We start from the raw sequence: 13,972 nt of genomic DNA, 5'->3' as shown, positions 1-13,972 counted from the left end.
TATTGTTAGTAAAATGCTTGTTGTATTTCAAGTTGTTTATAGTTGATGAGCTGATTGAATGCACTAATGTTTAAACTGCACACGGATATCTCTTGTTCAAATTTGGACTTATTGGTCCAGATTCTCTGGTCATCTACATTCATTGTGCTGCTTATGTTCATTGGTTGGGTACAGTGGAGAATAAAGGACTCTACTTTATTCTTTTACAGTCAAGATTCCTTTCAGATGACCATACCACTTCACATTAAAAATTTAACACAGACTTATAACAGATGAAGTTCCTTAAATGTTTCCCTTGATCTAGCAATACTTCTTTGCTGTTGCTCAAATTTGGACTCAAAAGTACAAGCCTGAATCTCCTCTCATTTCTATCATTGTAAATCAGGATATTCACCACTGTGAAACAGTGACAGAGAAAGAAGAAATCAGAAAAAAAAATGTATTTCGAATCTTTTAAAAAGTTCAATCTCTGATCTTAGTTACATAATCTATAAATTTATAGAGATTTATTTTTAAAATATATTCTTGCAATTGCTAAAGCTTAAGGTTTATTTTATCCTATTCCCCATTTTTATGCTAATATTCACTTACTCATACTGATCAAGGTTGTTGGACTTCTTTCCTGTTACATAATTGCTTGGAATATATCCTGTACTTCTAGAAAGAATAAGAGAAACATTGCGCCATAAACTTTAATCACGATACAATCTGGGTAACAAAATACAGAATGCATGCTTAAAACACAGTTCTTCACACTGCTAATTAGTAAAGGTCACCAGCACTCTTTTACCTTATCATTGACCAGTTCCGATTCTCATTATATAGAGGGTTGTGGGTTTTTTTATTCTGACTCATCTTCCCTGCATCTAATGAGGGTACACTGAATGCAGAAGGGTCAAAGTTAAAATACTGAGCCAAGCCACTCTTCCTGTAGAAAAAGCAGCAGGAGGGGACAAAATGAGAAGCCCTATGCTTCCATGCCAGCTTTGTGCTTTGGTGGTCCTAGCTCCAACCCTGGGGATATACTCTGACTGAGATTGTCAGGAGAATTGAGATGCCTGCTGTTCCCCAAAATATATCACCACAACAACCCTGCTGTCTTTCACTAACTCAAAATTACCCTGAACAATTTTCAATATTGAAGCAGTGAATGTTGGAGCATGAAGAGTATCATTAAGACAATGTGAGATGTCTAAAACACCTTTAAAATAAAGGGAAAAGGTGTGGGGGGGGGTGTTTGTTTTTCTATAAACATTAAAATTGAGTACATTTTAGTTTAAAAATTCTGACATATCGCAGGAAATTTACTCATAAAAGCCCCCCGCTCTGCAAACTGGTTTGTGCAGAGCCCCACTGGGTTTAAAGGGATTCCGTGTGGGCATAAAGGTCGATGAACATGGATCAGACTGTAGGATTGTGGCTCAAAATCAGATATGGGCAGCTAAACACATCTAGTTTTTAAGTACATTATTCTTGTTATTTAGTAGGAATAATCAACATAAATTACTGCAACAAGGGAATAGTCTTGCTCAATAGTGCAGTGGGTGCAAAAAGGATGGAAATGCGTCTCACCCATATTTATCTCTTGCTTTCCACCAATGAATGTCATTTTTTTCAATTATTGTATATTCTTCACCTCTCTCTAGTCTCAAATCATGAGACTCTGTGGGTTGAAAATCATACATTGCTACTACTATTTCCTCATCTTCATCTTCATCTTCCTCAGCTGGGGGAACAGGTGGTGGAGGCCTTCGCTGAAAATGAGATAAAATTACTGGTATTCCATTCAAGCAAAGCAAAACACTCATTAAGACATTGAAGATGAAGGTCGGGTCAGTTCTGAGCTCGTTCAATAACTAGTTAGCTGAGCTGCAAGGCCCTACACTCAACTTGAAGGCATTTGGGTGTAACATCATAACTTCTGAATGCCAGAGGTGATCAATTCCAAAATGTGAGGGAAATGTTGTAGACATCGATGAGCAGAGCCCTGCTGATTTGGGGGAAAATTGAAAAATTTGAAGGGGGAAAATGGGAAACGTAGCCCCTGCCATCTGTTCAGCACAGCCAAAGCTTCAAGCACCTCTGCAACTCTCTAGAGAGCAAAAAACTGGTTGATGTCACCCATTAAACATCTCTAAGCATAACAATACCCTAATCTCAGTTCTGCTTATCCTCCCATTAGAGTTTAACCTGTTGCCACCCCAGGTCCCCCAGTGACTTATCTTCCACACAGAAAGAAGAGGAAAAATAATGGTGGGGAAAGAAGAATTAGGGGAGATCCTGGCATTGGGTGAGGGGGAAATGGGGGGCACCCAACCACTATCATGCTGGGAATGCAGGAGCATGAGGAAAGAGGGAGCATACAGACCTCCTGGCATGAGAGGAAAGAAAGATGGGGGCAAGGGTAGAAGGGGGAAATAGGGGACCCTGGTATAAGGAGAGGAGGAATGGAGGGATACTGAGCCCTTGGCAGGGGAAGACTGAAGGACTCTGGCAGGCAGAGAAAGGGATGCACATCAAGCCCGTGGCATGGGGTGGGAGGAGAATGGAGGACCCTGGTATAGGGGGAATGGGGTACACACACAACTCCTGGCATGGGGGAAAAGGGAATGGATGGCACATAGAAGCTGTGGCATGGGGAGAAAGGAGGAATGCAGGGTGTAATGCGGAGTCCCTGGCATAAGAGAAGGGGTGGAGCTTGCAGCAAGCCCCTGAAATAGAGGGGGATGAGTGGGTGGCACACTGGAAGCTTATGGAGAGAATAGAGTGATGCAAGGAGCCCCTGGTATGTGCAATAAACTCGGCCTAAAGAAACAACAAAGTGCACAACTCTCTATTTATTAACAGACAGCTGAATATTTAGGTGTCCTGTTATAGAAGAGGGTTCTCTTTACATGTATGGTATTGAACAGTTTAGGCAAATTTGTTTAGCATTTTACATACTGGCTTATTTTTTTTAAATAATAGATGAACTATAAAAGGGCCCAATCTTATAAACATTTATCCCCAACCATAATGGCTACTATGGTGAGTACTCTAATTCAAGTCAATAGGGCTATTCAAAGTAATAATCACTATGGGCCAATCCAAATCCCACTGTAATTAATAGAAAGTCCATTGATGTCAGTTTGAGCTGGATCAGGCTCTATGCCTGGCAGTGCTTGCAAGATTGGACCCTAATCCTTGAAAGAAACATACTATAGTGAGCCTAAGTACTGTATACAAAACCCTTCTCAGTCAATTGCAGTGAACTACTCAGTGTTCTGAAGATTCCACCTACCTTATTTGTATCTGGTAATGAAGAGGGTGATTTCCTTATGCCTAAAAGCAATGCAGTAGAAGTAACTATGTTACATTTATAAATATACTGATAATAATATAAAAGATTTTAAAATTCAGACAAGATTTTTAACATCTTAACCAGCCCTCCAATTAGTACAAACTTTTAACTCCTAGAAAACAAAAACAGCTCTGACAAAAAGCTCTGTAAACCCATACTTAGTATGACAAAATGTAAATTGAACTTAGTGGAAAAGTGCATGCCTGGCAGACCTAAGACTGAAGTCTACATCTATCCACAGAAAATGTAAAGTCCATCTCAGGAAAAAAATCATTAAGTTGACATTAAAATTGTGAGTATACAGCGGTAATTTGAAGATAAAAACTAAAAGGAATTTATTTTTAAAAGCCTAAAACCCACCAAAAGAATATTCAAAATTAAATTTAAAAGAAACTTCCTGCCTGCACAGTTTAGGTGGTGAATAGGAGATGATCTCCCTCCTGAAGACCTCAGGAGATACTCAGAGGCATTGGAAGAACTCGGTACTTGAGCCCTTTTTTAGTGTCTTTATGATATATAGAGAAGGCTTGAAAAGATTTATGTCTGTTCACCGCCACTGCTCCTTCACCCAAAAAGAGGCATTTTTTTCTTTGTTTTTTTTACATTAAAAACTCAGTCCTGTTTAGCCTGGAGGACACCACTGTACATATGTCAAGGCAGGGATTATTATCTTCCTGTTTGTATAGTGCCTAGCAGAATCAGGCTGACCATGATCCTGACTGGGGCCTTTTGGTGCTACAGTATAAATAATAATAATTTATTAATCAGGCCTTACACATTTCTAAATATGCTAGACCACACTGTTGCCATTTAAGGCCCTAATAAGTCCACTGACTTCAGCTGGACTTAAGCACGTGCTTAAGTGCTTTCCTTAATATGGATGCTTTCCTGAATCAGGGTCTAACTTAATTCTATACATACAGATGTAGTATTTACTATAGTTGGGGCCAGTTTGCACGCCAGATTGCATCTATACTGTTGTGCATTCACAACCTATGATTTACATGTGCAAACAGCAACATGTATATGGAAATCAGAGCTAGGTTTGGGCACACAAAGTCTGGTGTACACATTTATGGAAATTTTGTCCTATTTCCCTACAACTATTGGTCCTGATTCTCCTCTTCTATCATTTTTACACTGGTGTAATTATACTGACTCCAACATAGTTATTCTTAATTTCCACTGGTTTAAGTGATAAAAATATCAGGTTCATAGAATCATAGGACTCGAAGGGACCTCAAGAGGTCATCTAGTCCGGTTCCCTGCACTCATGGCAGGACTAAGTATTATCTAGACCATCCCTTGCAGGTGTTTGTCTAACCTGCTCTTAAAAATCTCTGATGGAGATTCCAGTGCTTAACCACCCTGACAGCTAGGAAGTTTTTCCTGATGTCCAACCTAAACCACCCTTGCTGCAATTTAAGTCCATTGCTTCTTGTCCTATCCTCAGAAGTTAAGGAGAACAATTTTTCTCCCTCCTCCTTGTTACAACATTTTATGTACTTGAAAACTGTTATCATGTTTACCTTCAGTCTTCTCTTCTCCAGATTAAACAAATCCAATTTTTTCAATCTTCCCTCACAGGTCACGTTTTCTAGACTTTTAATAATTTTTGTTGCTCTTCTCTGGACTTTCTCCAATTAAAGGGACTTTGTCCACATCTTTCCTAAAATGTGGCCACCAGAACTGGGCACGATACTCCAGTTGAGGCCTAATCAGCCAGAAGTCTTGTGTCTTTCTTACAACACTTCTGCTAATACATCCCAGAATGATTGCTTTTTTTGCAACAGTGTTACATTGTTCACTCATGATTTATTAGATTTGTTTAATAAGGAAGGCGCTCAGATACTATGATAATAAGGGTCATATAAGTAGATAGATGAAAATCAAGCTAAAATGATAATATAGGAAAAACATATGTACTTACTGTTTTCAAAAAGATTGTATTTTTCACAGCCAGGTGCTAACTTTTCTGTTTGTCTGCAACATTGATAAATTCCTTCTGTCCAGAATTTAGGATGGTACTTTACCATTATATTACTATTTTTCTTTATTTCTATAAAAGGTAAATAGTAAATAGTTTAAGGCACGAAAAAGCTCTAATAATAATTTCAAGTTATTAATTCATAAATACTACAACACTGAACATAAGGGCATAATCAATACTACTTCTGGTACTTATTGCAATGTTACTACTCTTGAGAGATTCATTACAAGTTAATGTGGATGTCATACAGTCATTATGTAGGTGATAATTTCATCAAGCTACAGGATGACTTCTCCACAAGAATGCTTTTGGGGGCCCAGACTATTGTTTAAGAATTCACTTTAATGGAGCTAGGTGAAGCATTCCAGCATTTTAGGATAGCTTTATTATGAAGAGCATCAAAGTAACAGCATTGCCTATCTCAAGATTTTCTGATATGTGACACAGTGAATGCCGCTGAGTGCATTATCTAATCAGCAAAGTATTGCTGCCACCAGTTTTTCTGAAGCTCTGAATCTGAGGGGTTCAGTTTCAGAAATGTACAGCTAGCAAATAGCCCAGAAGAAAGGCCAAACATGATGTAATGTGAGCGGCTCTCACAGGAACCTACTTTATCGACCTAAGTCTGAACGTAGTTAACCTGTACCATCAATAGCTCTGCTTACCTTTAAAAAAATAGCAAGACATAATATTACAAATGTAATATTCCAACTCATATCTGCATTGACAGGGACACAGGGTAATTGGTGGCCCCTCTGACAACATTCTGCAGAAGCTGATTTTTTCATCAGGCCTTTTACACAAACCTCTAGATAGTCATATGTTTTACTGCACCTGCAGTAATTGTGATTATAGTGCATGGAATGACATAGACCTGAAAGCACAAAAGGAGTTAGGTACCTAATTCACTATTTTAAGTGCCTAAGACCTGGTTTTGGCACCAGTTCGATGCACAAAACTACTTGCCAAACCCTGTAGGCACCCAAACTCACTTGCTGCCTAAGTTTTTGCAGTAAAAGTTCCCTAGGCACCCATGTTTCTGTCTCTGGGCATACACACTGCTGCCTCCCACTAGGTATTCAGGCACCTATCTCCCTGCCTGTGTCCAAGAGTAATTTAAAAAAAAGGGGAAGATAGGCTTTTCGTTTGGCCACCCAAGTCACATATGGGGTCCAAGCCGGTATATGTTTGAGAAGCCACCTGCTGGATTGGGCCCCTCAGGTGAGTTCACACAAAACAGCTGTGGGAGGGGAAGACCTCTTGATATCTTTTAGCCCAGTGGTTAGGGTTCTCACCTGGGATATGGAGGATCCATGGTTCAGGTCCATGCTCCACCTGAGGGGGGTGGGTGGGTGGGAAGAAAAGGATTTGCCAACTCTCAGGGGAGTGCTTTAACCATTTGGCTACAGGATATTCTGATGAGAGGCTTCATTATTTCTCCAGTTGAAGCTGTTGCACTCTGGATAAATAATTAGAATGTCTAGAGCAGGAAGACTGGATCCCAGGTCTCACACCTCCTGGTTGAGTGCGCTAACCACCAGACTGTGGAGTCATTCTCATCCCTGTGCTCATGGGTTGGTTGGTTTTTCCTCTCTCTCTCTCTCTCTCTCTCTCTCATGTCATTTGGGCCAGAGAGTGAGAGAATGCACAAGCATTAGACACAGCTGGTATAGCTCAAATGCTTGGAAGTTGGGGCAAAGAATCATCTTGTTTACAGCCCCCACTGTTCCTCCAACACATGCACATACTGCTGCAGTGCATAGTTTAAGCTGCACACTAAAGCAAATCAGCCCCAGCGTGTCCAGCTTACAGGGATATATCTGCTTTTTAGTACTTTACTGCTCTACTAAAATATTTCCAGCAGTAGATTTGTAGAGAAAAACTATTTGAACTTGAAGTAGCAAAGTCAAGAAAGCAGTAGCACTGCAGTAATTAATTTACAAAGTGATTTGCTCGTTAAAGGTCTCAAAGCGCCTTAGCAATTTAAATTGATATCCAAACTACTCGTATGGATCATATCACCTATCACCAAAATTGTCTGCTGCTGGATGAAAGCAGCAACTCTTACACAGTACACAGAAAAGCTAAACAAAATTTAGAACAGGAAATTATACATAATATCAATGACGCTGCAAGGAGAAATTTAGATAGGCAAGACGTAACTGCCAAAGATAGAATGTGGGCCAACCCACCAACGTTACCAAATCCTTTTCTTGCAAAAAAAGTAGCTTTGAGGTCCTTAATGATCACAAGTGGTCAAAACTTTAGTTTTACACATCATCCAAAAGATAGCACCTACAGCAGCACAGTGCTTCCTGATATCTTATTGAAGAATTGGTTCAGTGTGATTCAGAGATAAGCATAGGTTTCAGAGTAGCAGCCATGTTAGTCTGTATTCGCAAAAAGAAAAGGAGTACTTGTGGCCGATAAAGTGAGCTGTAGCTCACGAAAGCTCATGCTCAAATAAATTTGTTAGTCTCTAAGGTGCCACAAGTACTCCTCTTCTTTTTAGAGATAAGCATGCTATACATTGAATAACAAATAGCACTTCCTACAGTAGCTGTTTATTATAAGATTTCCATGTTCTGACCCTTCTTATCTTGTGATAAATGACAGGATTGTAGCATAAGGTATTCTTAATTTCTGCCCCCAGGGACTTTACAAGCTATCTTTTTGTTCTGTGTTTGTACAGAATGTAGCACAACAAGGTCCTGATCTGTCCTGGGCTCCCGGGTGCTACCTCAATACAAATAATTATGGCCCTACCAAATTCATGGCCATGAAAAATGTGTAACGATCATGAAACCTGATCTCCTTCGTGCTAGAACTAGAGCTACTGGTGGAGGAAGTGAAACGAGATATTATAGGAATAACAGAAACATGGTGGAATAGTAGTCATGACTGGACAACAGGTATTGAAGGGTATGTGCTGTTTAGGAAAGACAGAAATAAGGTAAAGGTGGTGGAGTAGCATTGTATATCAATGATGAGGTAGAATGTAAAGAAATAAGAAGCGATGAAATGGATAAGATAGAGTCCGTCTGGGCAAAAATTACATTGGGGAAGAAAACTATTAGAGCCTCCCCTGGGATAGTGTTTGGGGTGTGCTATAGACTGCCGGGATCTAATTTGGATATGGATAGAGTCCTTTTTAATGTTTTTAATAAAGTAAATACTGATGGAAACTGTGTGATCATGGGAGACTTTAACTTCCCAGATATAGACTGGAGGACGAGTGCTAGTAATAATAATAGGGCTCAGATTTTCCTAGATGCGATAGCTGATGGATTCCTTCATCAAGTAGTTGCTGAACCGACTAGAGGGGATGCCATTTTAGATTTGGTTTTGGTGAGTAGTGAGGACCTCATAGAAGAAATGGTTGTAGGGGATAATCTTGGCTCAAGTGATCATGAGCTAATTCAGTTCAAACTGAACGGAAGGATTAACAAAAATAAATCTGCGACTAGGGTTTTTGATTTCAAAAGGGTTGACTTTCAAAAATTAAGGAAATTAGTTAGGGAAGTGGATTGGACTGAAGAACGTATGGATCTAAAGGCAGAGGAGGCCTGGGATTATTTTAAATCAAAGCTGCAGAAGCTATCAGAAGCCTGCATCCCAAGAAAGAGGAAAAAATTCATAGGCAGGAGTTGTAGACCAAGCTGGATGAGCAAGCATCTCAGAGAGGTGATTAAGAAAAAGCAGAAAGCATACAGGGAGTGGAAGAAGGGAGGGATCAGCAAGGAAAGCTACCTTATTGAGGTCAGAACATGTAGGGATAAAGTGAGACAAGCTAAAAATCAAGTAGAGTTGGACCTTGCAAAGGGAATTAAAACCAACAGTAGAAGGTTCTATAGCCATATAAATAAGAAGAAAACAAAGAAAGAAGAAGTGGGACCGCTAAACACTGAGGATGGAGTGGAGGTCAAGGATAATCTAGGCATGGCCCAATATCTAAACAAATACTTTGCCTCAGTCTTTAATAAGACTAAAGAGGATCTTAGGGATAACGGTAGCATGACAAATGGGAATGAGGATATGGAGGTAGATATTACCATATCTGAGGTAAAAGAGAAACTCAAACAGCTTAATGGGACTAAATCGGGGGGCTGAGATAATCTTCATCCAAGAATATTAAAGGAATTGGCACATGAAATTGCAAGCCCATTAACAAGAATTTTTAATGAATCTGTAAACTCAGGGGTTGTACCGTATCATTGGAGAATTGCTAACATAGTTCCTATTTTTAAGAAAGGGAAAAAAAGTGATCCGGGTAAGTATAAGCCTGTTAGTTTGACATCTGTAGTATGCAAGGTCTTGGAAAAAATTCTGAAGGAGAAGGTAGTTAAGGACATTGAAGTCAATGGTAAATGGGACAAAATACAACATGGTTTTACAAAAGGTAGATCGTGCCAAACCAACCTGATCTCCTTCTTTGAGAAAGTAACAGATTTTTTAGACAAAGGAAATGCAGTGGATCTAATTTACCTAGATTTCAGTAAGGCGTTTGATACTGTGCCACATGGGGAATTATTAGTTAAATTGGATAAGATGGTGATCAATAGGAAAACTGAAAGGTGGATAAGGAATTGGTTAAAGGGTAGACTACAATGGGTCCTACTGAAAGGTGAACTGTTAGGCTGGAGGGAGGTTATCAGTGGAGTTCCTCAAGGATCGGTTTTGGAACCAATCTTATTTAATCTTTTTATTACTGACCTCAGCACAAAAAGTGGGAGTGTGCTAATAAAGTTTGCGGATGCTACAAAGCTGGGAGGTGTTGCCAATTTAAAGAAGGACAGGGATATCCTACAGGAGGATCTGGATGACCTTGTAAACTGGAGTAATAGTAATAGGATGAAATTTAACAGTGAGAAGTGTAAGGTTATGCATTTAGGGATTAATAACAAGAATTTTAGTTATAAGCTGGGGACACATCAATTAGAAGTAACGGAGGAGGAGAAGGATCTTGGAGTATTGGTTGATCATAGGGAGCCGCCAATGTGATATGGCTGTGAAAAAAGCTAATGTGGTCTTGAGATGCATCAGGAGAGGTATTCCCAGGAGGGATAAGGAGGTTTTAGTACCGTTATACAAGGCACTGGTGAGACCTCACCTGGAATACTGTGTGCAGTTCTGGTCTCCCAGGTTTAAGAAGGATGAATTCAAACTGGAACAGGTACAGAGAAGGGCTACTAGGATGATCCGGGGAATGGAAAACCTGTCTTATGAAAGGAGACTCAAGGAGCTTGGCTTGTTTAGCCTAACTAAAAGAAGGTTGAGGGGAGATATGATTGCTCTCTATAAATATATCAGAGGGATAAATACCGGAGAGGGAGAGGAATTATTTAAGCTCAGTACCAGTGTGGACACAAGAACAAATGGTTATAAACTGGCCACCAGGAAATTGAGACTAGAAATTAGACGAAGGTTTCTAACCAACAGAGGAGTGAAGTTTTGGAACAGCCTTCCAAGGGAAGCAGTGGGGGCAAAAGATCTATCTGGCTTTAAGATTAAACTCGATAAGTTTATGGAGGAGATGGTATGATGGGATAACATGGTTTTGGTAATTAAATATTCACGGTAAATAGACCCAATGGCCTGTGATGGGATATTAGATGGGGTGGGATCTGAGTTACCCAGGAAAGAATTTTCTGTAGTATCTGGCTGATGAATCTTGCCCATATGCTCAGGGTTAGCTGATTGCCATATTTGGGGTCGGGAAGGAATTTTCCTCCAGGGCAGATTGGAAAAGTCCCTGGAGGTTTTTCGCTTTCCTCTGTAGCATGGGGCACAGGTCACTTGCTGGAGGATTCTCTCCTCCTTGAAGTCTTTAAACCACGATTTGAGGACTTCAATAGCACAGACATAGGTGAGAGGTTTTTTGCAGGAGCGGTGGGTGAAATTCTGTGGCCTGCATTGTGCAGGAGGTCAGACTAGATGATTATAATGGTCCCTTCTGACCTAAATATCTATGAATCTATGAATCTGGCTACTGTAGGGGAGGAGCAAGTCTGAATGTGCCCCAACTGGGGGCTTCTACCATGGGACGAGCTACAGCTGCTAGTCCCGGCCAGGCTGGGGAGGGACTAGACTTCCTGTTCCCCTGCAGGGGTCGCTCCTGGAGCCAGGCCAGACCCATCTCTGGGAACCTCCCCCGGCTGCGGGAAGCTCCACAGCTGCTAGATGGGAGCCCAGCTTTGAAGGCAGCACAGAAGTGAGGGTGGTTGTCAGCCCCAACCTGGGCGGGAGGCTGTGACTCCATCTGTCAGCCCCTGACCCAGGTGGAGACGCAGCTGGGAAAACCTGGGCATATGGTAACCGCTCCCCCCATACCCGGTGAGTTACCCTCACTTTTGCACTGCTGCTGGCAGTGGCACTGGCATTAGAGCTTGGCACCTGGCCAGCAGCTGCTGCTGTCCAGCTGCCCAGCTCTGATGGCAGCGCCCCTGCCAGCAGCAGCAGCACAGAGGTAAGTAAGGGTGGCAATCCCACGACCCCCCCCTACAATAGCCTTGCACCACATATACCCACGATCCCCTTTTGGGTTGGGACCCACACAGTTCTAACACTGTGAAATTTCAGATGTAAACATCTGAAATCATGAAACTGATTATTTTTACAATCTTATGACCACAAAATTGACCAAAACGGACCGTGAATTTGGTAAGGTCCTACAGATAATAGACTGTAATCCTACTAAGGGGGTACATCTGAAAATCTTAGTCCAGGGTTTCTCAAATGAGCTGGGGTTTCTCTTGATCCAAATTTAGGTTGCCAGAATGTGTCAAAGGGTCATATGGGAAGCCCGGGGTGGGAGGGATCCTGCCAAAGAGGATGGAAGGTCCTGGAAGCATGTAGGGGAGGTGATTGCAGAACCCACACTACACTCACCATTCCTGTGGATCCGCTCCTGCAGGGCTGGCTGGGTTCAGCTCCCCACTCCAGGCATTGGGACCTGGTGCACAGGGTTGCAGGTCCTCTCAGGTTTATTCTAGCCGCCCCTTGTCATGATGATGAGAGATCATCTGGGCCAAATTTCAGTGAATGGTGTTGTGACCCCATGCGCCAGGTTGCACTGCCACTCACATTTACCGGGATGGCCCCCCATTGGGGCTGGGCCAAACCTGAGCTATGCCGCAACCCTGGAGGTCAGAACACCCAGAGCAGGGAGCCAAGCCCAGCCAGCCCCACAGAATATGAGTCACAGGAGTTACCACGGTGTGCTTGTTTGTTATTAAATTATGTTAGTACTAGTATTATGTTGATGTACACTGTATGTTGTGGCTAAGAAATATTTAATAAATCAGATATTTTTACACGTTGTTCAATTACGACGGTGCAAATCAAGAATAATTTCAGTGACGTCATTGAGGTTACTTCATATTTACAGAGGCATGATTGAAGCAGAATGTTGTAGTGTATGATATAAACCAATGCAGAATTTGTCCCAATACATATATAAGCCATTAAACAAACAGCATTCAAGTTTGTGCTTCATATTTTCTAGTTCAAGCAATTGCCTTGCCTCTTAAAGGCTTCACATATTAACCTTAAGAAGTTGTCTTTACCTTCCTTAAGATTCCTCACCCACTGATCCCTGCTGTGCGCATTGGGCGCAAAAATATAAAGTGTATTAGCATCATATACAATCTGAAAATAAATCAAATGAAATATAAATAACATTTATATGGCAATAATTTTAAACTTGATTCTTAGTAAATACCATCTAGAATGAAACATATATTTCTTGGCTAACAGGCTCAGCAAACTAACAAATCTGTATTCATCAGCCAAAATGAGTGAAATGCAAAAAGCATAAATGGTGAAAAATTAGACTTAAAAATTCTTTCACTTTTAATAATCTAAATTCCTGTTGATAGGACAAATAAGGAGTTTTAAATTATATGTTATAGTCACAGTGTTCCTTTAACCATTTGCTTGGCAATTTCTTTTGTTTATTCTTCACCCCGGGGTTTTCTTTAAAAAAAAATTACCTAGTGTCATTTTGCAATTAAACGTCCCTCTGTACATGTCACTTTACAACTTCTTATGATTCCATATTGCCCTATGTAACTTCTTGCACTGTCTCCTTCATCTGCATTGGCATTTTTAATTTTTCTTGCTTTCATTGGTAAAAAGTAGGTATTACTGTTAGGCAGAAGAGGCCAGATTCTCAGTTATACTAGTTAAAATCCAGAGTAATCTGGCTAGGATTAAAACAACAAGAAGTCCGGTGGCACCTTAAAGACTAACAGATTTATTTGAGCATACGCTTTCGTGGGTAAAAAACCCACTTCTTCAGATGTGAAGAAGTGGGTTTTTTACCCACGAAAGCTTATGCCCAAATAAATCTGTTAGCTTTAAAGTGCCACTTGACTCCTTGTTGTTTTTGTGGATACAGACTAACGCAGCTACCCCTCTGATACTTCACTAGGATTTACACTGTTGCAAATGAGAGAGAATCTGACCCAAAATAATTTGTTTAAACTTTTCCCTTCTGAGCCCTTTCCTTCCATTGTGAAATTAAATGAAGTAAACAAATTTTCTGAATTATTCCAAAACATATGTTGAATTTAAAAACCTAAATGGACCTGATTCTCCCTGACACTAGTGTCAATTGGGTTAGCTACAATGAAATTATTTAA

General features: G+C 40.6%; 1 protein-coding gene across 7 annotated transcripts in view; it reads right to left on the bottom strand.

Moving 5' to 3' along the window:
* TEC (tec protein tyrosine kinase) overlaps window positions 1-13,972 on the bottom strand; it is a 92,944-nt gene that overhangs the window by 25,155 nt on the left and 53,817 nt on the right. For 5 of the 7 annotated variants that reach the window (XM_077815685.1, XM_077815681.1, XM_077815684.1 and 2 more), the window contains exons 4-8: window positions 12,896-12,977; window positions 5,271-5,399; window positions 3,281-3,321; window positions 1,573-1,754; window positions 592-657 (exon numbers count right to left, since the gene is read on the bottom strand). In XM_077815685.1, the coding sequence (XP_077671811.1) occupies window positions 592-657; window positions 1,573-1,754; window positions 3,281-3,321; window positions 5,271-5,399; window positions 12,896-12,977 (500 nt within the window). The remainder of the gene's footprint in view (window positions 1-591; window positions 658-1,572; window positions 1,755-3,280; window positions 3,322-5,270; window positions 5,400-12,895; window positions 12,978-13,972) is intronic. The other 2 variants (XM_077815683.1, XM_077815687.1) reach the window with 2 other exon arrangements.

Source organism: Eretmochelys imbricata, chromosome 4, assembly GCF_965152235.1.
Source record: "Eretmochelys imbricata isolate rEreImb1 chromosome 4, rEreImb1.hap1, whole genome shotgun sequence".
Lineage (NCBI taxonomy): Eukaryota > Metazoa > Chordata > Testudines > Cheloniidae > Eretmochelys > Eretmochelys imbricata.
This window is presented reverse-complemented; position numbering and strand designations above follow the sequence as displayed.